General features: G+C 40.2%; 1 protein-coding gene across 5 annotated transcripts in view; it reads right to left on the bottom strand.

Moving 5' to 3' along the window:
• RIC3 (RIC3 acetylcholine receptor chaperone) overlaps positions 1–25724 on the bottom strand; it is a 65727-nt gene that overhangs the window by 30217 nt on the left and 9786 nt on the right. For all 5 annotated transcript variants that reach the window (XM_040456968.1, XM_040456967.1, XM_040456966.1 and 2 more), the window contains exons 2-4: positions 4295–4521; positions 3087–3162; positions 979–1072 (exon numbers count right to left, since the gene is read on the bottom strand). In XM_040456968.1, coding sequence (XP_040312902.1) covers positions 979–1072; positions 3087–3162; positions 4295–4521 — 397 coding nt within the window. The remainder of the gene's footprint in view (positions 1–978; positions 1073–3086; positions 3163–4294; positions 4522–25724) is intronic.

The raw sequence follows: 25724 nt of genomic DNA, 5'->3' as shown, positions 1-25724 counted from the left end.
GGGCAATTAAATAGATGGTGGAGCCATTTGCTCCTATTAAAGGTGAAGTAGGGTCAGCTGGGGATAGATGAGGATTTTCATTTTGCACATTCATTCATTCATTCATTCAAGAAACATTTATCACTTGAAGATGGGCAGTTAATCGAGGAGATGTGTTCAGTAGGACCCTAAATACAGAGGTCAGGAAGTGAAGGATCTTAGCAAAGAATGCCATGATTTACTCTTCTACCATGATAATACATGTATACAAATGCTTATATCAAAAGTATTATTTTTCAACAGTAAGAATTTCCTTAGTATCTATTATGTGAACACAGTGAACAAAACAGACTAAGTCTGTCCTCAATAAGTTCATATCCCAGCAATGCATGCCATAAATCCACAGTCCCACATGCATCCTCAACATGCCTGCGACAGCTGTTTTCTGCCCAAGGCTGCACACTCACTTCTCCTTCAGGCCATGCCATGCTTCCAGGAGGTGAATGATTACAAGTGGATATACTGCTTCAAGAAGGAAATTTTGCTGATCATAGGGACAGAAATAAGGACACTTCAATTCTGACTCCTGGATTCTTTCCTTAAGCTGTGTCCTTGGGATGGATACTGTGCTAAGTATGATACGTAATCTCTTTTTTCTGTCTCAAGCAGATTAAAAAAGGGCATAACTTTAAGTAAAACCAGATTATTAGACAGCTATGAAATCATCTTCAATAGAACCTGGCTACTTGGCCCTGCAGCACTGCTCCTAAACTTGCCCCTCACAATAATGTGCACACACTGAACACAGACTCTTGAAAGCTGAGACTCTGGTAAGCAGATGGAGTGAAAATGGAAATGCTTAGTGAGAAATCATATGTAAATGACAAATAAGTTAACAATTATATAAAATGAAAGTAAGTCGTCCAGAAATCAAAAGCAAAATTTTGAATTGATTCTCTAAATGGGAAATAGCCTGAGTCCTCTTATGTGAAAACCTACCTCTCACCATTAGGTCCCACTCTGTTGATTAATTTTTCCATGGCTTCCTCAGTCTCCTTCAGTTTTTCTTGCAGTTGAACAAGCTCAAAGTTGGCTGAAAAACAAGCATCACTCTTAAGAACCAATCATACACAACCTCCAAAGCTCTTTTCTGAAACTGGCTGGCTGGGACGCCCCACCCTACTGGGATTCCACCTGGTTGTGAAATTCAGAATAGAGGCTCCGAGTCTCTCCAGCTGGTCCCATCAGGACACAAAGGGTCTCACAAAGAGGTGAGACGTCAAGGATTCGTGTTTAGGGAGTAATGAACAAATCACTCTCTTACACACAGAAACACAGCAGACCCAGCTAAAGAAAATACCTGGGAGTGAAAAAAATACCCCTACATGGTCACCCAAGAAGAAATGAAGAAGATAAACATAGTCCTTCTAATCCAAGTGATGCTGGGGGTTAAAGTACCAAACCTGCAAGGTACTTCAGAAAAGGAGTTAAGACCCTGAAAAGAGCAATATTTCACCTGCACCCAAAGTTTGAAAACCTATCTAGAAGACAATGGTTTAAATATTATGCTTCTTCAGTAAGGGAAGTCTTGAGCTAGGGCTGAAACCTCCCTGCCCAAGGTTTCCAAACGACTCCTTTGGGGTGAAATGGTGTAACCGTGGCTCCCAATATTCTCAATAAAGTTCAACAGAGACCACATCTATCTACCAAAATTAACATTAAGACCCTAAAAGTAAATCAGAAAAAAATAAGTCAATGAGTTCACGAAATGAACTTTAAGGCAGCAGGAAAATAAAATGCTGTTTATTATGCAGACAATCCAGTTTTTCTGTTTCATACCTGAGTACCCTTCTACTGAGATATATTTAGGAGGTCACTGTAAAATATAGTATCTCAAAGGCTTTTTAATACTTCTAAAACAAATTCTTATACATGCAGTTAACATCTGAAAAGTGTCTAGAGAACTGTGCCATGTAAATGTTCATTTTTATTTTCTGCATGATTCAAAATTGAAAAATAAAAAGTAGATATAACTGCTACATTATAAAACAGCTGCTCTCAGGAATTCATTTTATTTACTTTTGTTTTAACTGAAACATGTGACTGGATACAGAATTTGCTGCTCTTTTCAAAATTATTTTTCTGATGCATTTACCATCACTGTTGGTTAGATATTATCACAAAAGCTTTCTTAAAGGATTCCTTGAATATTTAAGATTTCTAAAAAGGATGCAGACTGTGACTGGGGTATCTACTTCCACAGAGAATCTAGAGTAAATCTAAAAAGAAGTTACATCGGAGGGCAGAGGCTTCAGTGGCTCAGCCTCCTTTCATTTTGCTTCTTTCTTTTAAAAACTCCTGATGAGGCTTCATTATCCACAGGATAAAGCAGTTTGGCCTCCAAACCTGCAACAATATGGCATAACCTACCTAACTCTTCAGGCCTTCTTTCCTACAGCCGTCTTATATCAGGTTGGGTCTTCCTCAAGTCATCTCATCTATCAAACAGGACCCAGCTCGAGATCATTCCCTGCAAGGCTTTTGCCAAATCCATTCCAGATAGTAAACTTTTCACAAGTTATTTTTCCTAACCTCCATCCCAGACTCTGAATTATTAGAAGGGAGAGCCATGCCATATACACTTCATTTCCCCAGAGAGCACAGAATATTCTACTTGGTCAGTAAATATATGATGACCGTGTCTCATGAGTCAGAAGGGTTAAACTCTGTCCCTAGATCTCACAACTGATTTTGGCAATGGCTTGATCTCTCTTCCTTAGTTTTCCTCTCTGTGAAATAAAGATATCTGCTACCAATATTCTAAAGTCTGGAAATGAGAAGTAACCCATTCCAAATGTGCATTATTAATTTGCTAATATAAAAAAGTAAACTGACAGTTTTGTACTTTTCATAACTCTTTCTCTTAAAAGCCCAACGTCAATATGGAAACTTGAGAATTTTCAGAGCTTAGGTAAAAATGGCATCAGATTAATTTGGGGCAATTTCTGAGAAATGCTTTAAAGAAATATCCACAGACTGTTCCTCTGGCTAAATTATGGTGGTCTGACTCAATAAAACTTGTCCACCTACTGAAAAGGAGCACTTACTAATTTTCCTGTGGGTGTTTCCAGCTGTGGCAGTAGAGCACTTCCGATCCTCTGCAGGAGTTTTCCCCTTTGAAAGCTGAGAATTGAAGGAGGTACAGCACATCAACAGCAGCTTAGAAACTCAAAGTCATGGAACTCCTCATATTAAATGAAAAAAGAAAAGGTTGGGAGACAAAAACTAAGTCGGAAATCAAACAGCAATATTAGAGAAACATCTCAAAAAAAAAAAAAAAAAAAAACCAACAGTAGAGAGAAAGAGCCAATAGAAGGTTCCCAAGTGAAAAACCATCAATGCACAAGAAAGAAAAGAAAGAAAAGAGAGGAAAGAAAGGAAAGAGAGGAAAGAAAGAAAGAAAAAATCAATCAATCTCTTTCCAGGTCATCTGCCTTGCCCACACTCATCTAAAAAGGGGATGTGTAGCCCTCGGGGATGTTCTTACAGAGGCAACTCGGGCCCCCTGCAGAGTTCCTGGGCAAGAAGGAACTCACCTCTTACTCTGGTTAGAGGGGCACAGTGAATATTTAAGATTTCCCAAAAGGATGCAGAACGTGACTTCTGCTCCACTTCACGGTCTCTAGGCCCATAACCTGCTGAGGCCTGCCTGGAGGTGGAACTTAATTGGGAATCTGTTTTTAAAGGACCCAAACCATGTCTCCCTAGAGCTAGGAAACAGCAGGCTTAGTTTCAGGATGTGGCAGTTTTGTTTCAGAATTACTGCAGAGGATGTTAAAAACAGCACCTCATACTCCTAGAAGGGGAAAGAAGGACAAAGTGGTGTTGGTACGGTCATTATTTGGCCTCACAGTGGCTGCTTGGAAATCATTGTGCTAATCCTAATGACGAAGGTCTTCTTAGAATATCTTTATGCCTTTTCAGCTTGCAAAGATACCCAGTAAAAAAAATTAGGGTGGGAGAGGGCTTTGAACTTTATTGCTCACTGTATTAGCAACTAGAAGACCCAAGTTCAAGTCCTGATTCTGCATTTCTAGTTGTGAATTCTAGGGCATACTGTTTAAACTCTGAGAGAAGATTTTCTCTTCTATAAAACTGGAATAACAGTTATCCTAAGTACCTCATAAAGAGGAAGCAAGGCTTAAAGATGATTTTAATAAAGGTTATGAACGGTAAAGAGTTCTAATACCAACAATGATTTTTATTATGATATTGGATTTTACTGATATAATATGATCGAGAGGATTCCACTTACCTTAAATAGAATATATAGTATATATAAAAAAATCCCAAAACCATAGATTGGAATAATCTGTCCCATCAGGCCTCTTCCACTACCTCCTCCTCCAGTGCCTCCACCTGATCCTTTGGCCTTTGCAAATGCCTCTGCGAGGTGAGACCTCTGGAAACGAGCCCCAAGGGTCTGGCCATCTGAGGGTGGCTGGTGATGATGCATCATAGGTGGAAATCGACCCAACTTTCCTGAGAAAATAATCAGTATTTATGTCTTCTACTATTTTAAATATTGCTATTATGAAAATACTTCATGCACTAAGGCATAACAGAAGCCAACTGGAGTTTAAGAAAAAACAGAAACTTGATTATAAGGATACAGAGGTATCACACAGAAAATAAACATAATGTGGCAATCTCTAGCCGCTCACCCAAACCCATTTTCCCTTCCTTTCTAGGCCCATAGCTTGGTAACATTTTTCAGCTTCCCATACAGTTAAAGGAAGCCATGTGACAGACGTGCAACCAGAGGAATGTGAGTGAGATGTGCTGGTTCAAGGCCTGGCCTATAAAACTTTCCATGTATTAAACTCCACATTCATTTCCCTTCTGCAGGCTTCATGCTGATACCTAGGGAGACCTCTGAAGTCATGTGATGAAAATGACAAAGCTTCCTTCCATCAATCTAGGTTCATGAATAACCGTGTGACACAGGGCCCTCCAGGGCTACCACCCCACCAACTTACAACCATCTGGACTTGTTTACGTGAGTAAGAAATCAACTTTAATCGCGTTACAGCCATTATACACTTTGGAGTCTGTCACAGCAGTTAGCCACCACCAACTACTACAGAAAAGGAAATGTGATCTGGTCTCAGAAGAGAGAACCCAAACTGGAAAGCCGGAAAGCCATCAGGATCTGGGACAGCTACTCTCACATTCCACTTCAATCTCCCTTTTTATGGGGCCATGAGGCTTTTTTTTTTTCCCCTGTGTTTCTCTGTGCCGATCTTCTTCATTCTCCCTTCTGTGGAGACCATTTCTTTAGCTTCTTTGTGAACACAGAGGAAGAGAGTCACCCCCAAGCCCCTCAATTTGCATATCCTTCAAGAGGCCAGCACAGACTCGTCACAGTCCCAAATTCCCTGGAGGAAGATTTTGAACACTCAGCTTGGGTAGGTATGCATCCCTTTCCAATCAGCTATAACTGAGCAGACAGGATTCATGTGGCACAAAAACAGGGTCACAGGGTTCCATGAGTGGAAGCACAGAGCTTGGAGAAAGGAGTGTGCATCAATGTTCTTGCATTTTTTTCCTCCATCAGGGGCAAACATTAACATCAACTGCCAAGCTCCTGAGAGCCATAGATGAGAAAGGTAAGTCCTTTCTTCAAAAGGCCATATAAACAAGCTTGTGTGGAAAAACCAACAGGAGCTAACACTACAGAGCAGAAAACACTAGAGAACAGAAAGACTTCATAAATCAGACTGTAAAAATACAAACTATACAATACTGTTGGACTTGATTTTAACAAAATTACAGATTTCTGTTCGATAAAGACCACCACAGAGTTAAAACAGATGACAGACAAGGAAAAGCTTATGCAACATCTACAATTGACAAGAGATTAAATATTTAAAATAGACATGGAATTTCTACAATTTGTTATTAAAAAAATCCTAAGAAACCCAATAGAAAGCGCCTACAGAAAGAGAAGCTTAAAGGATTAGCAAGTAAATAAAGAGATGATCAAATTCAAAGAAAACCCAATGGGTAAAATACAAATTAAAACAATGAGATTGCACTGTTCACACCAATCAGAAGAGCAAAAATTAGAATGGTGGATAACAGCAAAGGTTGGCAAAGATGGGGAAGAACTCTCATGCTCTGTAACAAGGTAAACAGATCTAACCATTTTGCTAAGAGATCTTAGTGACATGAAGTACTTAGTGACATCAAGTATGTCTATGTCCTATGTGATCCAGTGATCCCACTCTGGTGGGTAAATTCCAGAGGAATTCTGGATGGTCTATATGCAAATTACAGACTTTATAGAGCTGTGTGAGAATTTGCTGGGATGATAATGTAGCAGGGAGCTTAAAGTCACTTTGATTTTGATAATTAGAAGAATGGAAAATCAAAGTGAAGTGGATACAAATACGGAATTCTATGTAGCTTTTAGAAATCACACTTCAGACGTACCTACAGCAACATGAACATCTTAAAAAGCACAAAACTGAGTAAAAAATAAGCAAATACCATTATGTAAGCTGACGGCATCATAATTATACTACATATGCCCTACATATATACTATATTAGCAAATATGTAAGTGTAAGGACATAAAACACAGAATGGACACATATGAATGAGGAAGGGAATGGCTATATGGACTGAAGATAAAGAGTTAAAAAGAAAAGAATAAAGGAAACCTGCACTCCTGATGTCAAAAAGCTGCTATCAACTGATGACTATCTTTAAGTCAACTGTGCTCCTGAGGCTACAAAGAAGGTGGGTGGCCAGGTAGAGAGGTAAGACAGCTAGCCACTAGGTTTGGAAGCTGCCATCTGCCTTGTATCCTCTCTCAGCCTACTCCACTCCAATGGTCCTGCTTTCCCTCCCAATACTGACTTTGGAGGACATAAAAATTATGCCAGAAATGCTTTTTAAGAGTAGGTCAGCAACAGAAGCAGAGCTTCAGACAGTAGAGCGAAGCCAGGTTAACACTCCTTATTCTGAGTGCTGGTGACTATGTAGCTATTAAATTGTCAAGGATCTTAATATATTAAGTGGTGAGTAATGGCTCTAAGGCTATAATACACCTTCAAAAAATGCCTAGCCAGTATTCAAGAAGCTAACCATTCTCTTGAGAGAATCTGATTTATCAGATGGCTAGTGTTCAATATACTAGATTTAGTAATTGTGGTAATACCTTGTTGAACTTCATTTTACTGTACTGAGAACACAGGCTTCAAAACTTCATATAAAGCAAAAAACATTAAAATCAGGTAATAGCACAAAAGGCATTATTTTGCATTTCTAAAATTGAAAAATGAGGACAATGCTGTACACTGTACATCTCTCCCCAAAACCTTTATAGTCTGTCAGCCAGGAAGATACTGCTACTGGGCAGCTATTATGTTCAGTAGGTAGGAGAGAGCCCGTACATATAATAAACAACAGTCACACATTGAACAATGCTTTTAAAAAGTAGTACATTCAAAACAAACACCACCACAAAAGGACAGGGTATCATGGACCTTATTACTAGACAAACTAAATGTCTAAGCATTAAAAGAATGCAAAAGAAAAAATAAAAAGGAGTCAAAGGGGATCAACCGTTGAAGAGAATGAGACACAGAATAGCAGAGAAGCAGAACAGGAGGAAAGAAGAACACCTCCAACAATAAAGAGAGGAGAACAAAGAAATAAGAACAAAGAATAGATAAGGCTAACTACCAAATTAGTTTGGCTCCATCTGGGGAAGTAACAAGAGATGAGAGGGAAGTGGAGGGGGAGGGTTTAAATGCTAACTTGTGGTGTATAAATTTGGTAACTGTGGGTCTAAGATCAAGGAAATGACTTAATGAGAAGTGTGTCTGAGAGGGATTAAATCTAGCATTTGAGTATAGGGCCTAATGCAGGGAGAAACTAGGGTGTGAGAAATCAGCAAGAAGGCAGTAATTAAGCTCTGAGATGCAAGGGCCTAAGGTGCTGGCTACAGCTATAAAGAGGAAGGAATAGGTCCAAGGGCTCTTAGCATGAAGTGATCAGCAGCATTTAATATTGAAAAGAACACAGAGCTAATGAGGGAGGGGTCAGAAAACTCCAAGATTAGGGGTTTAATATATGAAGAGAAGAATGAAAACCACGGGTGGGTTTATGGCAAGGGGAAGACTGGGTACACGTTTTTCACACACTAAGTTCCAGGTGTTGGTGGCACATTCAGAAGAAATTGTTATTGGACCACAGTTAGGCTTGAGAAGAAACTACCTAAATGAAAAAGCTAATTAAAAGATTAAGTGAGTGAATTATTCCCATACTAAAAGTGTTGGTGGGATAGGTGTACTTAGGTGCAACAAGAGTAAGAAAAGACAATGGAGCTTGTCAAAGAAGACTAGAAGCAAACCAGTTTCCTTAAAAACAAAACAAAACAAAACAAAAAAACAAAGAAGAACTGAAAGCAACAGAGAAGTCTAGAAGAAACTGATAAAAGACTAAGGCAACCCCCATTTTTAGACACAGTGTATCCTCGGGAGAAAGGATGGCTACTGTATGAAATCTTGACTGTCCACCTATTTAGACAATAACAGAAACCAATATACTACAAAGCATCATACAATCTGCAGAGTCAGAAGGAGTCTTAAAAATCATCTTCAGTCTTTTCAACAAATGGTATGGAGACAAATAGATATCCACCTGCAAAAGAGTAAAGTTGGACCCCTACTTCACACTATTTTTAAAAATTAACTCAAAATTGATTAAAGACCTAAATGTGAGAAAACTATACAACTCTTAGAAGAAAACATAGACCTAAATCTTTGTGACCTTGGATTAGGTTTCTTAGACAGGACACCAAAACCACAAGCAAACAAAGAAAAAATAGGCAAACTGGACTTCATCAATTTAAAACTTTTGTGCTACAAAGGATACCATCAAAAAAGTAAAGACAAAACACTGAATGGGAACAAATATTTGTAAAACACAGATCTGATAAGCTTCTAGTATCCGAAATATATAAATAACTCTTACCACTCAATTAGAAATAATCCAATCAAAAATGGTCAAAGGCTCTTAACAGACATTTCTCCAAAGAAGATATAGAAATGGCCAATAAGCACACGAAAAGATGCTCACCACCACTAGTCATCAAGGAAATGCAAATTAAACCCACAATTAGATTCACTACATTACACCCATTAAGATGCTATAATCAAAAAACAGATAATAGAGGCACCTGGGTGACTCAGTTGGTTAAGCGTCCAACTTTGGCTCAGGTCATGATCTTGCCATTCACAAGTTTGAGCCCCACACTGGGCTCTGTGCTGACAGCTCAGAGCCTGAAGCCTGCTTTGGATTCTGTGTGTGTGTGTCTCTCTCTCTGCCCCTCCCCTGCTCACACTCTGTCTGTCTCTCTCTCAAAAATAAACATTAAAAAAAAACCCAGATATCGGGGCGCCTGGGTGGCGCAGTCGGTTAAGCGTCCGACTTCAGCCAGGTCACGATCTCACGGTCCGTGGGTTCAAGCCCCGCGTCAGGCTCTGGGCTGATGGCTCGGAGCCTGGAGCCTGTTTCCGATTCTGTGTCTCCCTCTCTCTCTGCCCCTCCCCCGTTCATGCTCTGTCTCTCTCTGTCCCAAAAATAAATAAACGTTGAAAAAAAAATTTTTTTTAATTAAAAAAAAAAAAACCCAGATAATAAAGTGTTGGCAAGGATGTGAGGAAAACTGAACTCTCATACTCTGCTGATGCGACTGTACAATAGTGTAGTCACTTTGAAAAACAGCCTGACAGTTCTTCAGAAGGGTAAACAAAGTTTCCATAGGACCCAGCAATCCTACTCTTAGATATCTACCCAAGAAGAATATGTTCACACTATAACTTGTACAAAAATGTTCATAGCAGCCTTTTTCATACTTAGCAAAAAGTCCATCAACTTACAAATGGGTAAGTAAAATGTGGTATATCCATTAAATGGAATATTATTTGGCCATAAAAAGAATGAAGTACTGACACGTTATAATACAGATGAACTTTGCAAACATTAAGTAAAACAAAAGAAAGCCAGTCATGTAAGACCATATATTACATGATTCCAATAATATGAAATGTCCAGAATAGGCAAATCTATGAAGACAAAAGTAGATTAGTGGTTGCCTAGGGCTGAAGGGTGAGGGGGGAAAGAGAGTGACTGCTAATGGGTATGAAATTTTTTGTGTGTATGTGGGAGGGTGATATAAATGTTCTAAAATTGATTGCGGTGATAGTTGCATAACTCTGACTATATTAAAAACCACTGACTGTACACTTTAAACAGATAAACTGCCTGGTATGTGAATTATATCTCAATAAAGCTTTTTAAAAAGTCATCTACTCTAACCACCTGTGTTCAATACCCTCCCCTTCCTTAAGTGGAGGCCCTGACTTTGCTGAATACCATTAAGCAGGAAACTCAGTATTGCCCCCAGGAAGTTCATGCCACCTCTGGACAGCTCTGTTAGAATGGTCTTCTTTATACTGAGTTAATGAGTGAGTAATGGGAATAAGAAGGAAATAAACTATAGGGTTTCAAAAAGCAACACTGAATGTGATATGGCAAAAAAGTAGGGAAACATGACTGATAGGGTTTGCAGACTGGAAAGTAGAGGAATACTTTTTTCAAAGGTAAGGAAGAGAAGGAATTGGGGAGCAATGGAACAGATAGGCTAGATAGTAAAAATAGGTTTTATATCTTGGAGAAATGCAAATACTTATTCTGTATTTGGTGTAATACTTCACATATTACTAAACACTTAATGTACCACACACAGAGATTAAAATGATAAATAAAACAGCTCCTATCTCTAAAGAATTTACAGACAAGCAATATAGTTACAGCAAACAAGGCAACTATGCCTTAACTATCAAATCCAATAACTTTTCCCTGTCAGGTCTCACTCTAAGACTCTTCTGGCAAGGGGGCACCTGGGTGGCTCAGTGGGTTAAGCATCCAACTTCGGTTCAGATCTTGATCTCACCAGTTTGAGCCCCTCATGGGGCTCTCTGCTGTCAGCGCGGAGCCCGCTTCAGATCCTCTGTCCCCCTCTCTCTCTGCCCCTCCCCTGCTTGCTTTCTGTCTCTTAAAGATAAACATGAAAAAAAATACAAGAAAGTGATTATCACATACTACTCATTTAATAAATGTGTGCTTAATCTGAATAAATTCTCATCAAACTTTCCTGCCACATCACTCTCCTGAGCTCTTCTTTTCCTACTGACTAGTCTTTCAACCTATTCTTTCTCAGTCTCTTGCATAGGTTCTTCTTTAATCCTCTCCTGGAGATTTTTGTTTCAACATGTTCGCTCTTTATCCTTTTCCTTTGGCAAATTCATTCAGTCTCACAGATCCATTATAATTTCCAAAATGTATAGCTCTAGTTCTGACCTTTCCTTCTCAAGTTCCTCTTATCTCTAAATCCCATTAGTATATATGTCCTTTTGTAGGACTATCATGTCAAACCTAAAAATGAGACTCATTTTCACCTTCCAAAACCTGGTGTCTCCTCGTGTGTGTGTATGTGTTCTAAAGAGAGTCATTCTCCCAGACCTTTTAGGCTTGAGACCTATAACCTCTGCTACCTGTGACCAAAGGTACTCTTGAGATGGTATGCTGGGGTCAGAATGCTCAATTTGGAAGAGATTTGTTTCTTTGTTTTTTCCATAAAATTAACTGTCCTCAACAGGGAACAACCTCATGTGTTAGATCTTGGTACCACACTTCTTAGAACTGAACCCGGGAGGTTTAAAAATTCAATGGCTATAAAACATTTGCAAATGTCTAGTTGAAATAATTTTTTTAAAAAGAAATTTTTAAAGGGAAATATACAAGTGTACACAAAAGTATAAACGATAATGTCTAAGCAATTGCATACCTGCCTACCACATAAATATAAGTGGAACACCTACGTACTGGGTCCCACCCAGAGATAGCCACAGCTCTGAATTCGGCGATTAGAATGTATGCTTTATACTTTACTACATGAGTACATATCCATAAACTACACACAATATTGTTTTGAGTTTTAAAATTTTATGTTATGAATGGCAAGTACTGACAATTATATGGTAATATGAATATACTTAATGACACTGAATTGTACACCTACTGGTTAAAATGGGAAATTTTATGTTAACGTATTTTACCACAATTAAAAAAAAAAATTTTTTTAACGTTTATTTATTTTTGAGACAGAGAGAGACAGAGCATGAGTGGGGATGGGGCAGAGAGAGAGGGAGACACAGAATCTGAAACAGGCTCCAGGCTCTGAGCGGTCAGCACAGAGCCCGACGCGGGGCTTGAACTCACGGACCGTGAGATCATGACCTGAGCTGAAGTCGGACGCTCAACCGACCAAGCCACCCAGGCGCCCCTACCACAATTTTTAAAAAACCTTTATACAATGGTATCACACTCATTCTTCTCATTCTTCTGCAACTTCCCTTGTTTGTCTTTTTTTCTGGGTGGGGATCAGTATTTTGGCCTAGAAATGTACCATGTTGATGTATGTAGCTCTAGTTCATTCACTCCGTCTGCTATATAGCATCTCCTTGTAGGTCCATTATCACAATGTATTTACCTCCTCCCCAGCTGATGGACATTTAGGTTATTTTCTATTTTTCACTACAACAAACGTTCTACTTTATAGCTACATTACAAAGAGGATTTGTGGTTTTTAAATTTTTTTGCTTAAAAAAACAGCTGAAGAGATCAGAACATTAAAATTGCACTTTTAAATTTTTAAAAATTTTCTTATGTTTATTTACTTTTGAGAGAGAGAGAGAGAGAGAGGCGTGAGCAGGGGAGGGGCAGAGAGAGGGAGACGCAGAATCCGAAGCAGGCTCCAGACTCTGAGCTGTCAGCACACAGCCTGATGCGGGGCTCGAACTCACAGACTGTGAGATCATGACCTGAGCTGAAGTTGTACGCTTAACCAACTGAGCCAGTCAGGCGCCCCTAAAATTGCACTTTTTAAAACAGAAAACAGCTGTGTTCACTATCTCTCTATGCACTTAAGTAGTCTCTGAAATGGAATCTGACTAAATTCAATTGTTTATTGAAAGCTTTCCCCATATTTAGGTTTATTTAATTATTAAAATTTCACTTAGCATATCATTTAAACTAGACTACAAACTTAATGGATTTTATAGAGTGAAGCTCTACTTTCCCTTGTTATTAACCATCCTTATTGCTAAAGACAAAAACTCTAGCACTGTTAACAAAAGAGCTTTCTGAAAGCAGAATTAAACCATCTGCAATATTTCATTCTTAAGACAAATAAATCAATACAGAACTGGTTGTGTTTATGTTTGATTACTGCAGTTTAAGAAAGATCTTAATAGGCCAATCCCTTAAGATACATAAGCTTCTCACTAAATACTGAGGAAATTCTAGAGGCCAAATTTAACTCAGCATTAAAGTGGAGGCTGGGACCACAGCTGACTATTCCTGATCAGTCTCCACGGGCCCCTCATCTTGTTACATTCTTCCTCTACTTAACTCTGCTCTGACAGCTGCTTTGACGTTTTCTGCTAGTTTGAGATTTTTTTCTTCATCTTCTACCAACTTCCTCACCCCCAAATCATGGTACATACTACTAAAAGAGATACGTGTGTGTCTAAGCTGCTTATTAGCACAAGGCCTAGTCCATATACCCTACACATGTTAATTATTACAGTTTTGATAGGAGTCATCTTCCCAAAGCACATTTCTAACTGGTCTTGCCATTCCCTTCATGGGTCCCACCGAGGACAAGAGACTGTTACACAGGAGGCAGCCAAGTGAGTAAGCTCAATACTATCTTTTCACTCAGGGTTATTAGTTAAGATATTGGCTGTGCCTCCAACTATTTAAATGGAGGTTAAATGAACCTTTCTTGAGCTCATTTTCATCATCTGTAAAATGGATATAATTGGGGCTGCTACAAGGACTGTTCAGGGTTCTTACAAGGATTACTGATTAAATATCAGATACAAAGCATGTGGCATGCACAGTGGGTAGTTAAATTCTGGTTTTGGCTTCCCTACAAAACTGAATTTCTAAACAACTGAATTCCATAATCTAGTCCAAAAGTACCTCTTTACATTTCTTTCCCATTACATACTCCTGATTCAGCCTAACTAGACCTCTCACCATGCTTGGAGCCTGCCTTGTGATTTCTTACCACTAAGCCTTTGCTTTTTGCTGACTACTGGTTTTGTTTTTCTAACTCCACGTGTTTAAATCCAGCTTATCCTTCAAGACCCAAGCCAAATACTGCCCTCACCACCAATGCTTTTTCTCTAGTTACTCCCATGCACTTAGAGCATACTGCTTGAACCTCTCTAATTGTACTTATCACAACTGGCTGTATTCAAGAGTTATATTTAGGTCTTACAGCTGCTACTTGAATGGATTGAGAATCTTCCACTAAGAACCATTTCTACCCAATTTTATTTAGTGCTGACTGAAACCTATAAATCATATCAGAGAATAAGAAAATATGCCTCCGACATCCAGAAGCTGGAGTGCTACTATCAGCTAGGCCTTGGTGTTGGTATGAGCTGGCTTGGCACTCACAATTAGGTCTTGGTGTTCTCAGGTTAAACGTCAGAAATTTGAGAATATCAACATTAGACAAGGCCATTCTGTGACCATCGTGGGTCAAGACAAAAGAGTAAGACCACTTTGTAATCTGCCTGAACAAAGACAACATCCATCCAAGCTAAAAAATATCAATAGCCCCCATTCCTGGATAATGAAGGACTGCTGCTTCTTCACCAATTATAGCTTTAGCCTTTCTCTGGTCTGCTCTCCCTTTAGATAAACTCTATTAAGCTATCCAGACACTGAATTTTCCCCATTTTCTGATGGCATCCAATGCAGAGCAAAGCCCCATATCCTTAAACCTTCTTCAAAATCACCTAACACACACCCACATCTTATAATAAAGCTTTTCTTTTTAAAAAAAAAATTTTTTTTAGTGTTTATTTATTTTTGAGAGAGAGTGAGCGTGTGCGAGCAAGTGAGCATGGGTGGGGAGGGGCAGAGAGAAAGAGGGATACACAGAATCCGAAGCAGGATCCAGGTTCTGAGCTGTCAGCACAGAGCCCGATGCGGGGCTCGAACCCACAAACCGTGAGATCATGACCTGAGCTGAAGTCGGATCCTTATCCGACTGAGCCATCCAGGCGCCCCATATAATAAAGCTTTTCTAGCACTCTTCCTGTGATGCTGCATGCTCCCCCATGGTATGCATTCTCCCGCACTTCAACAATAAATCCAACTTATTTAACTGCAAATATTATTCATTCGTGCTCTGTAGCTGAAGGACAAACTATGAACTTCTTGAAGAAAAGTCTAGTGTTTTCTTTAAGCTCAGGTCCCCTAAAGGGTAAGCTCTGGGTCTTGCATGCTGTACACTTTGTGGAATTGATCTGGATGACTTCTGTGCCTGCCAGGAATTTTACTGGAATCTCCAGACCCAGCACTATTACTCTCAGGGTTGAAAATAATTTTGTACTTCATTATCCTGAATGTTTTTTAGTTTTGAGACTGGAAAATGGCAATCAGGGTAACTAGTAAAGGTGCTCCACACCTACCACTGTTCTCCATACCCACTCCCCTAGAAGTTTCTGAACTTGAAAAAGTGCCCAATTTGCAGGCATTCACAGGCTCTCAAATTGTCTCCTCTCTTCTTGGGCGCTCCTTCAGAGAAGATTCTCAATGTTTCATTACAAGAAAAGAAAAGGTAAGGGACCAAAATAATATGTTTGTCCTTAAGCTTATATACCAAAACATAAAGAGCTAATTTGAGAATCATGTATGTATATTATGTATATTATATATGTATATATACACATGTACACATAAATATACATGTATGTGATATATATATACACACACATAATAAAATATATGTGTATATATTTTCAATCTCAGATAGCTCAAGACTCAGTGGGCAGCACTCAAGGAAAATATGGTGACAGAAGAGTCTAAGTTATTTCATAGGAACAGGGCTACTGGAAAGGGACTGGTAAGGAACCCTATTTATAAGTACTCAAAGTGAGTCATGACTGGAAAACATGGGCAGGCAGGGTCAGGAGGAGAGATGTCAGGACATTATCATGGGAACACCACAGGATCCAGCTATGGAAGTGGTGAGGACTCTCTTGAAACTGACTCTAGCGTAGAAGCAGCACACTGTCATCTTGGAGGACTTCAACTACTCTGGCACCTGTCTGAAGTCTCAGAAAGCTAACACTGGAATAGCTGCCAAGCTCCTGACCTGGCATGCTGACATTTTCATGTTACACAGGTGCATAAGGTGAGAGTAGGGGAGCTGTACTTTGGCCAAAGAAGATACTGGATAGTGAAATGGAAAGAGAACTGTAGGAAAAAGGGACTGTGCCAACTCAGTATTCACGGCAGCAAAGTAGGGGTTCTGCAGCACGGCTCTAGGAAGGCAGAATTAAGTTCTGAAAACAGAATTCCATGGCATGAGACAGACCCTTTCTAAGAGTAAAGTTCTTAAAATGCATTGCTGCTTGGGCATTTCAAAAATTCTCAAGCAGATAGGAAAGGCGGGGGGGGGGGGGAAGCAGATGTCCATGTAGCTCTTCTAAAACAACAGAGAAAGATGAACAGAAAGACACAGAAGTGACTAAGTGGCAAGATATAAAGAGCCCCATGAGGCAGCCAAGGTCCAAAATAAATTAAGATTTGCCAAAAGGCTAGCTAAAGCAAAAGGGGTACTTTTAGACCAAAAAAGGCAATTTACCTGATAAAATTTAATGCTGAGAAAGCAGAACTTCTGAAATTCTATTTTGCTTCCACATTCTCTATGAAAGGGAATAAATTTTGGATTACATGAAAGAAAATTAACAATCCTAAGGACAAAAATAAAGTCCCAGATGGGTGAGGAGGATGGGTCTATCCACCAGATAATTTCTACCAAGACTGGAAAACTTGCAAAAAAGTTCCTAAACTAAAATTTTAAGAAATTACGTTGATAAAAATGGCATTTTTAAAGATGGAGTAGATGTGTACTGTCCCAGTTTGCAAAAGGTGCATGGTGGGTTTTTCAACTGTAGAGAAGTGAGCACGTTGTAACTGTTGGGCTAGATTTAGATTCTAAAAAGGATGCTTCTGGAGATTGTGAGGAAGATGGCAGAGGAGGAGGATCCTGAACTTACTTCATCCCATGGACACACTGAGATAACAGCTACACTGTGCAACTAACTCTGAAAATGACCCAAAGACTGACAGAACAGCACTTTCACATTTAATTGTAGAGAAGAGGGAGACCACATCAAAAAGGGTCAGAGGAGCAGAGAGGAAACTGGGAAGCAAACCCAGATAAGACTAACCACAAATGAGAAGGACACAACCCATGGTGAAGCTAGAGGATCAAATCCCACATCAGGCACCCCAAGCACTGGGGACCTGCATTGGGAAGATGAGTCCCCAAAATATCTGGCGTTGAAAAATATCAGCATATCAGCAGGGCTTAAGAGAGCTTTTAAAATCAGCAGGGTTTAACTCCAGGTACTTTAAAAATCAATGGGCTTAACTCCAGGAGAGCTGAGGGGAGATAGGAAATGGGGTCCTCACCCTCAAAGGGACAGAATAACCTGGCTTTAGACACAGCATAGAAACCATAGAAACAACAGTTTGAAAAGCGCCTGAGGTGTATGTGAAGGAGATTTACTAACCTCAGAACATATACTGGAGGCACAGGGATCTTCAGGAGACTTCAACATAAGTGCTAACATGTGCCATTTCTCTTCTCCTCTCCAAGCCTAGATAGCAAGATGCTTGGAAAAACTAACTAACACTCTCCACCTATTTTTCTAGTTCCATATGCATGGCCCCACCTACCTCTGCACAGCCTCAGCAGGCAATCCGCCAAAGCAGCTCCTGCCCCACCATACCCTGCAAACAACTCCAGCAAGGACCAGCACCACTGCAAAGTGAATCCTGTGCTGGGGAGAAGGAAAGATAACCCCCACACCAGTGCCCCCGCAGTTCCAGCAGCCAAGCGTTTTAACTAGGCAAAAATGGAGAAACCCTGCTTTCTAGGGTGTCTGCAACTGCAGCAGAGAGACCAGGGGCAGACAGTGAGGCTGACTGCTAACCCTACCCACCCATGTTCCAAAGCATAAAGTGAACAGTACAAATTGGACAAAGTAGATGAACAGCAGTCATTAAAAAAAAAAAAAAAAAAGCTGAGGGGTGCCTGGGTGACTCAGTTAAGCATCCAACTCTTGGTTTTGGCTCAGGTCATGATCTCATGGTTTGTGAGTTTGAGCCCCACACTGACAGTGCAGAGCCTGCTTGGGATTCTCTCTCTCCCTTTCCCTCTGCTGCCCCCTTGTTCACACTCTCTCTCTAAATAAACAGGGGCGCCTGGGTGGCTCAGTCGGTTAAGCGTCCGACTTCGGCTCAGGTCACGATCTCGCGGTCCATGAGTTCCAGCCCCGCGTCGGGCTCTGTGCTGATGGCTCAGAGCCTGGAGCCTGTTTCAGATTCTGTGTCTCCCTCTCTCTCTGCCCCTCCCCCGTTCATGCTCTGTCTCTGTCTCAAAAATAAATAAACGTTAAAAAAAAATTAAAAATAAACAATAACAATAATAACAATAATGATAACAAAAGTTTAGGATTCTAATAAACCACAAGGTCAGCAAGTAAAATGCCAAAAATCTAAAGCAATCCTTAGGATGCATTAAGAGAAGTAGTAGGGAACTTTTTAAAGGAGGGTGGGGGAGGCAACAGGTTGCTCTTCCATGAGCTAAAGGGCTTCCATTTGCTATTACTTGCCTTCTAAGAGGGCACTGAGATGTTGAGATACCTAGAACTAGGTGACATGAGGAATGGATGATGGAGCCAGAGATGTCAACATAGGAAAAAAGACTGATGAAGGGGACATGATGCTAGCCTTCAAATTCCTGAACTATCTTTCCCTTTTAATCTACTTTTCCTCCATTCCTATTTTGGTGAAGGGCATCACCATCTGTCTAATCACCTAAGCCAATAAACTGAGACCAATCCAAGATGCCTCCTTCTCCCTCACCTTCCACTTCTACCTAAAAATGGCTCTTAAAAGAAACAACTGAAAAAAAAAAATTAAAAAAAAAAAAAGAAACAACTGAAATTTCTGACAATGGTAAATAAATTACAATTATAAAGTTAAAAATAAAAGTAAAAACCAGAGAAACATAAAAGATACTAAAAATAAAAATAGCTTTTAAAATTGTTCTCCTCCCAGGGTGCCTGGGTGGCTCAGTCAGTTAAGCAGCTGACTCTTGATCTCAGTTCAAGTCTTGATCTTATGGTCCTGGGTTCAGGCCCCGCATTGGGCGTAAAGCCTACTTAAAAAAAAATTGTTCTCCTCCCCACCCAATGGGAACAGCCTCCCCTGCTCTATTTCCTCTTTCCTCCAGTACCTCTATATCCCTTTGGGAATCACACTCAACTTCAGAGGGGTTAATCAGTATGTTCTTTCTACCCAAAGCACTGCAAGTAACTTACTTCAGGCCATTAAGATGGGTGGATAGGTTAGCGGGAACTAATGGGACAGAACGAGGGTGGCGGGGATAAGAATGAGGTGGGAGTGAAGGAAGAGTTTAAAAGAAAAGACATCCTCTTTCTCTGGACAATGGAATTTGAGAGGTGATGTCTGGAACTGTTGCAACCATTGTTGCTACCCTGTGAGAGCAGTCAGGACAGAGCTGACTTGAGAAGGAACTTGGAAGTGAAATGGGACACAGAAAATCAGGGCTGGAGACTTGAGAATGTCAATCTCTGGATCAAACAACACTGAAGGCCAGTTCTAACACAGAATCTCTTCATGTACACAACACAGTAAATCCCCTTTTTGTCTTCAGACAGTTCAAGCTGAATTTTCTGTCTTTTATCATGAATATTCTATCTGATGAACTCACCAACACTGACTTAATGATACTCACACTGTCTCAACTGGACTTCTGCAACTATCTTCTCCCTAAAGAAATCCTCACAATGCAGCTCCTTTCCTGCGGCCAGGATGTGCTTTCCAAAACCAGACTGGATGTTTCTCTTCTACTTACAAACTTACAATGGCCTCTTCTACCTTTAGAATAAAATCCTAACTTCTTGAATATGGCAGAAAAAAAATCTTCTCAGTGTGGCCCCTGCTAACATGTCTAGTCTCATCTCTCATCAAAATGAAAAACTTTTCTTCTTAAAAAGACACCAGCAAGAGGGGCGCCTGGGTGGCGCAGTCGGTTAAGCGTCCGACTTCAGCCAGGTCACGATCTCGCGGTCCGTGAGTTCGAGCCCCGCGTCAGGCTCTGGGCTGATGGCTCAGAGCCTGGAGCCTGTTTCCGATTCTGTGTCTCCCTCTCTCTCTGCCCCTCCCCTGTTCATGCTCTGTCTCTCTCTGTCCCAAAAATAAATAAACGTTGAAAAAAAAATATTAAAAAAAAAAAAAAGACACCAGCAAGAAATCAAAGACAACCCAATGGGAGAAAATGTTTTCAAATTATATATCTGATAACTGATTTTTATCTAAAGAACGCTTAACACTCCACAATAAAAAGTAACCCAGTTTAAAAATGGGTATAAGATCTGAGTAAGACATTTCTCCAAAGATGATATACAAAAAGCTAATAAACACACAAAAGGATGCTCAATGTCTTTAGTCATTAGGGAAATGCAAATAAAACCACAGTGAGATATCACTTCACACCCACTAGGATGGCTATAATCAAAAAGAGGGCACCTGGGTGGCTCCATCAGTTAGGTGTCTGACTTCAGCTCAGGTCATGATCCCAGTTTGTGGGTTCAAGTCCTGCACTGGGCTCTCTGCTGTCAGCACAGAGTCTGCTTCAGATCCTCCACCTCCCTCTCTGCCTGTCTGCTGCTCACACTCTAAAATAAAATAAACATTAAAAAAAAGGCAGACAATAACAAGTGTTGGCAAAATATGGAGAAACTAGAATGCTTATACACTGCTGGAAAGAATGTTAGATGGTGCAAGTCTCTTTGGAAAATAGTTTAGCAGTTCCTCAAAAGGTTGAAAATAGAGCAATTATATGACCCAAATATTTCAGAGGAGAAGTTTAGATGGTGGAGAAGAAGTAGGGGTACCAGGATGTCCCTTGTCCCTCAAACACAGCCATAAAGGGTCAGAACACTTGGAACATCCAGGAAATCAATCTGTGGAGTGACAGAAAAATCTCCCCAGGTGGAGGGAACAGTTTAGCAGGACAGAGGTGCATGTATGCAAACTGGGGGAGGTTAAATAGTGTAGGCATGGAGGGGAGGGAATTGCTTCTGTGGAGAGACAAAAGGGAGAGAGAGAGAAAGACAGGTGTGGATTGCAGTTGTGTTAGGAGAAGAGGAAAACCTCTCCAGACCACAGACTCAGGAACAAGAAACACCGTGAGTGCCAGTTTCTACTTTGCCAACAGCCTTAGATGCTGAAGATCAGTTTTCAAAAGTGCATGACTTTCTCTGGACTGGAGCCATCGATGTGTATGCGTACCTGGGGGACAGGGGCCAGCCCTGGGGCGCTGTAGCAATCTCAAGGGCACACTGGGAGAGAACAGTCCCCTCCCTCCCTTGAGTATTGTGGGAAGAGGGTTTATTGCCCGTCCGCCCCACCCCCCACACACAAGGCGCCAAAGGCCCTTTATCGGCAGGGCAGAGTGGTATTACACCAGAACAGAATCCATTCAGTGCAGAGCCCCTTAAGACATCCGGTTTTGAGTCCCAGCTGAATGTCTAGGAGGCACAGGAGACTGAGGAGCAGGGCAAGGTGACTGCCTGTACTACTCCGTGTGGGCTGCCTGAACAGCATGGTTTGGGACCCTGGCTGGGGGAGGTGAAATTGAGTTGTTGCCATTTTCACCAACAAGGTGGGGCTTCAGGGAACAGGACAGCGGCCCCTAGTGGAGCCGGGACCCACTTACACCAAATCCCACCCCTCTGTGCCGGCAACTGCTTACCTACTGGAGTGAGACTGAGCCAACCAGACGGCCTCACCTCCGGACCAGCACAGCCACCAGTCCAAGGCACCAACAGACACCTATCCCACGGTCTTGTGTGTTAGTCTGTTGCTCTTCCCCCTCCCCGTTTCCTTCCTTCTCTTCTCCTTTCTACCCTCTTTTTTTCCTTTGCAAATCAGGCTCACAGTTTCTGATTTGACTTTTGGTCAATTCTTACTATATATATATTTTTTTCTTTCTTTCTTTCTCTGTTTTGTTTGCTTAATCAGGCATTACTCTATTCTTTTTACACCTTTTCTATATCTTCTTTATTTTCCTTTCTCTCTCTCTGGATTAAGCCTTATAGATTGTTTGATTCTCTGCTTGGTCTCTTTTTTTTTTTTTGCCCCTTTCATTTTTCTCTTTGTATGGGATCAGATTCCCTGCCCTTTCCTTTTTTCTAGGGTTACTTCAATGAACAAATCAAAGCACACCTGGTGGAAGGTCCAAATAATCCACCACTACAAGGAAGAGCATTATAGAGGACTGACCAGTGGGATAGAGCACCCAACTACACAGAGAGCATGTCATACACTCCAAAAACACTTCCTGAAGGGCCAGGCCTTGGACAATGTATGATCCCTTTTTAATATAATACTCACAGGTGCAGGACACATAACAAGCTATTAAAATACAGAGAAGACAGAATCCTATCCAAAAATGACAAAATGGAAGAATTCCCCTCAAAGAAATTCCAGGAAGAAATGACAGCCAGAGAATTGCTCAAAACAAATATAAACAATAAATCTGAACAAGAATTTAGAATAATAGTCTTAAGACTAATAGCTGGGCTTGAAAAAAAGCATAGAAGGCACCAGAGAATCTACTGCTGCAGACATCAAGGAAGAAAGTCATGATGAATCAAGAAATGTTGTAAATGAGTTACAAAATAAACTTGATGCAGTGACAGCAAGGATGGAAGAAGCAAAAGGAGAGAATAGATGAAGTAAAAGATAAAATTAAGGAAAATAATGAAGCTGAAAAAAAGAGGGAAAGGAAATGATTAGACCACAAGGGGAGAATTTTAAAGACCTAAGTGATTCAATGAAACAAAATAGTATCCATTATCATAAGAGTTCCAGAAGAAGAAGAGAAAAAGGGGCAGAAAGTTTATTTGAACAAATTATATCTGAGAACTTCCCTAATGCAGAGAAGGAAACAGGCATCCAAGTCCAAGAGGCAAAATACAAAGATAAAGAGAGAATTCTGAAAGCAGCTTGGGATAAATGGACCTTAACCTACAAGGGTAGACACATAAGGGAAGTAGCAGACCTGTCCATTGAAACTTGGCAGGCTAGAAGGGAATGGCAGGAAATATTCAATGTGCTGAATAGGAAAAATATACAGCCAAAAATCCTTATCCAGCAAGGCTGTCATTCAGAATAGAAGGAGAGATAAAGGCTTTCCCAGACAAACAAAAACTAAAGGAGTTCATGACCACTAACCCAGTCTTGCAGGTAAGGGGGGACTCTGTGAGCGGAAAGCAGCAAAGACTACAAAGGACCAGGAACATCAAAACAAGCACAAAACCTACAGATAACACAATGACACTAAATTCGTATCTTTCAATAATCACTCTGAACATAAATGGACTAAATGCCCCAATCAAAAGACAAAAGAGCTTAAGAATGGATACTCATTTTAGACCTGAGGACACCTGCAGATTCAAAGTGAGGGGATGGAGAACCATCTATAATGTTACTGGGCATCAAAAGAAAACAAGAGTAGCCATACTATATTTTATTTTTTCTAAGGTTTATGTTTTTGAGAGAGTGAGAGAGACAAAGCATGAGTGGGGGAGGGGCAAAGAGAGGAGGAGACACAGAATCCACAGCAGGCTCCAGGCTCTGAGCTATCAGCACAGAGCCCAACACAGGGCTCAAACTCATGAACTGTGAGATCATGACCCACGTTGAAGTCAGATGCTTAACTGACTGAGCCACCCAGGTGCCCCAGACAAACTAGATTTTAAAACAAAGACTGTAACAAGAGATGAAGAAGGGCATTATACCATAATTAGGGGGTCTATCCATCAAGAGGAGCCAACAATCGTAAATGTTTATGCCCCCAACATGAAACACCCAAATATAAATCAACTAATCACAAACATAAATATATATATAATACAGTGATTGCCACTTACAGCAATAGACTGATCATGTAGGCAGAAAAATCAATAAGGAAATAACAGCTCTGAATGACACATTGGACCAGATGGACACAACAGATATATTCAGAACTTTTCAACCCAAAGCAGAATACACATTGAACATTCTCCAAAAGAGATCGCATACTAGGTCACAAAATAGCCCTCAACAAATATAAAAGGGTTGAAATCATACCATGCATATTTTAATCACAACACTATGAATGAAACTTGAAATCAACCACAAGAAAAAGTCTGGAAAGCCCCCAAATACATGGAGGTTAAAGAACATCCTACTAAAGAATGAATGGGTTAAACAGGAAATTAAAGAAGAAATTAAAAAAATATATGGAAGCAAATGAAATGAAAATATGACAGTCCAAATCCTTTGGGATGCAGCAAAGGCAGTCCAGAGACGAAACTATATTGCAATTCAGGCCTTTCTCAAGAATCAAGAAAGGTCCCAAATACACCACCTAACCTCACACCTGAAGGAACTACAAAGGCAGCAGCAAAGAAAGCCCAAAGCCAGCAGAAGAGAATAAAGATTAGAAATAAACAATATAGAATCCAAAAAAAAAAAGGTAGCAAAGATCAATGAATCTAAGAGCTGGTTTTTTGAAAGAATAAACAAAACTGACAAACTCCTAGCCAGACTTCTCAAAAAGAAAAGAGAGATAACCCAAATATATAAAATCACAAAAGAAAGAGGAGAGCTCACAACCAACACCACAGAAATACAAACAATTATTACAGAATACTATGAAAAATTATATACCAACAAACTGGACAATCTGGAAGAAGTGGATAAATTCCTAGACACCCACACACTACCAAAACTCAAATAGGAAGAAATAGAAAATTTGAACAGACCCATAACCAGCAAAGAAATTGAATCAGTTATCAAAAATCTCCAACAAATAAGAGTCCTGGGCTAGATGGCTTCCAAGGGGAATTCTACCAGACATTTAAAGCAGAGTTCATGCCTATCCTTCTCAAGCTGCTCCAAAAAACAGAAATGGAAGGAAAGCTTCCAGACTCCTATGAAGCCAGCATTACCTCGATTCCCAAACCAGACAGAGACCCGACTAAAAAGGAGAATTACAGGCCAATATCCCTAATGAACATGGATGCAAAAATCTCAACAAAATACTAGCAAATCGAATTCAACAGTGTATCAAACAATTATTCACCACGATCAAGTGGATTCATTCCTGGGCTGCAGGGCTGGTTCAATATTCATGAATCAATGTGGTACATCACATTAATAGAAGAAAGGGTAAGAACCATATGATCCTGTCAATAGATGCAGAAAAAGCATTTGACAAAATACAGCATCCTTTCTTAATAAAAACCCTCAAGAAAGTCAGGATGGAAGGAACATATCTTACCATCATAAAAGCCATATATGAAAAGCCCACAGTTAATATCATCCCCATGGGGAAAAAAGTGAGAGCTTTCCCCCTGAGATCAGGAACAGGACAGCACCACTGTTGTTTAACACAGTGCTGTAAGTCCTAGCCTCAGCAATCAGACAATAAAATG

This window comes from Herpailurus yagouaroundi, unplaced genomic scaffold, assembly GCF_014898765.1.
Source record: "Herpailurus yagouaroundi ecotype Mexico unplaced genomic scaffold, PumYag 218, whole genome shotgun sequence".
Taxonomy (NCBI): domain Eukaryota; kingdom Metazoa; phylum Chordata; class Mammalia; order Carnivora; family Felidae; genus Herpailurus; species Herpailurus yagouaroundi.
This window is presented reverse-complemented; position numbering and strand designations above follow the sequence as displayed.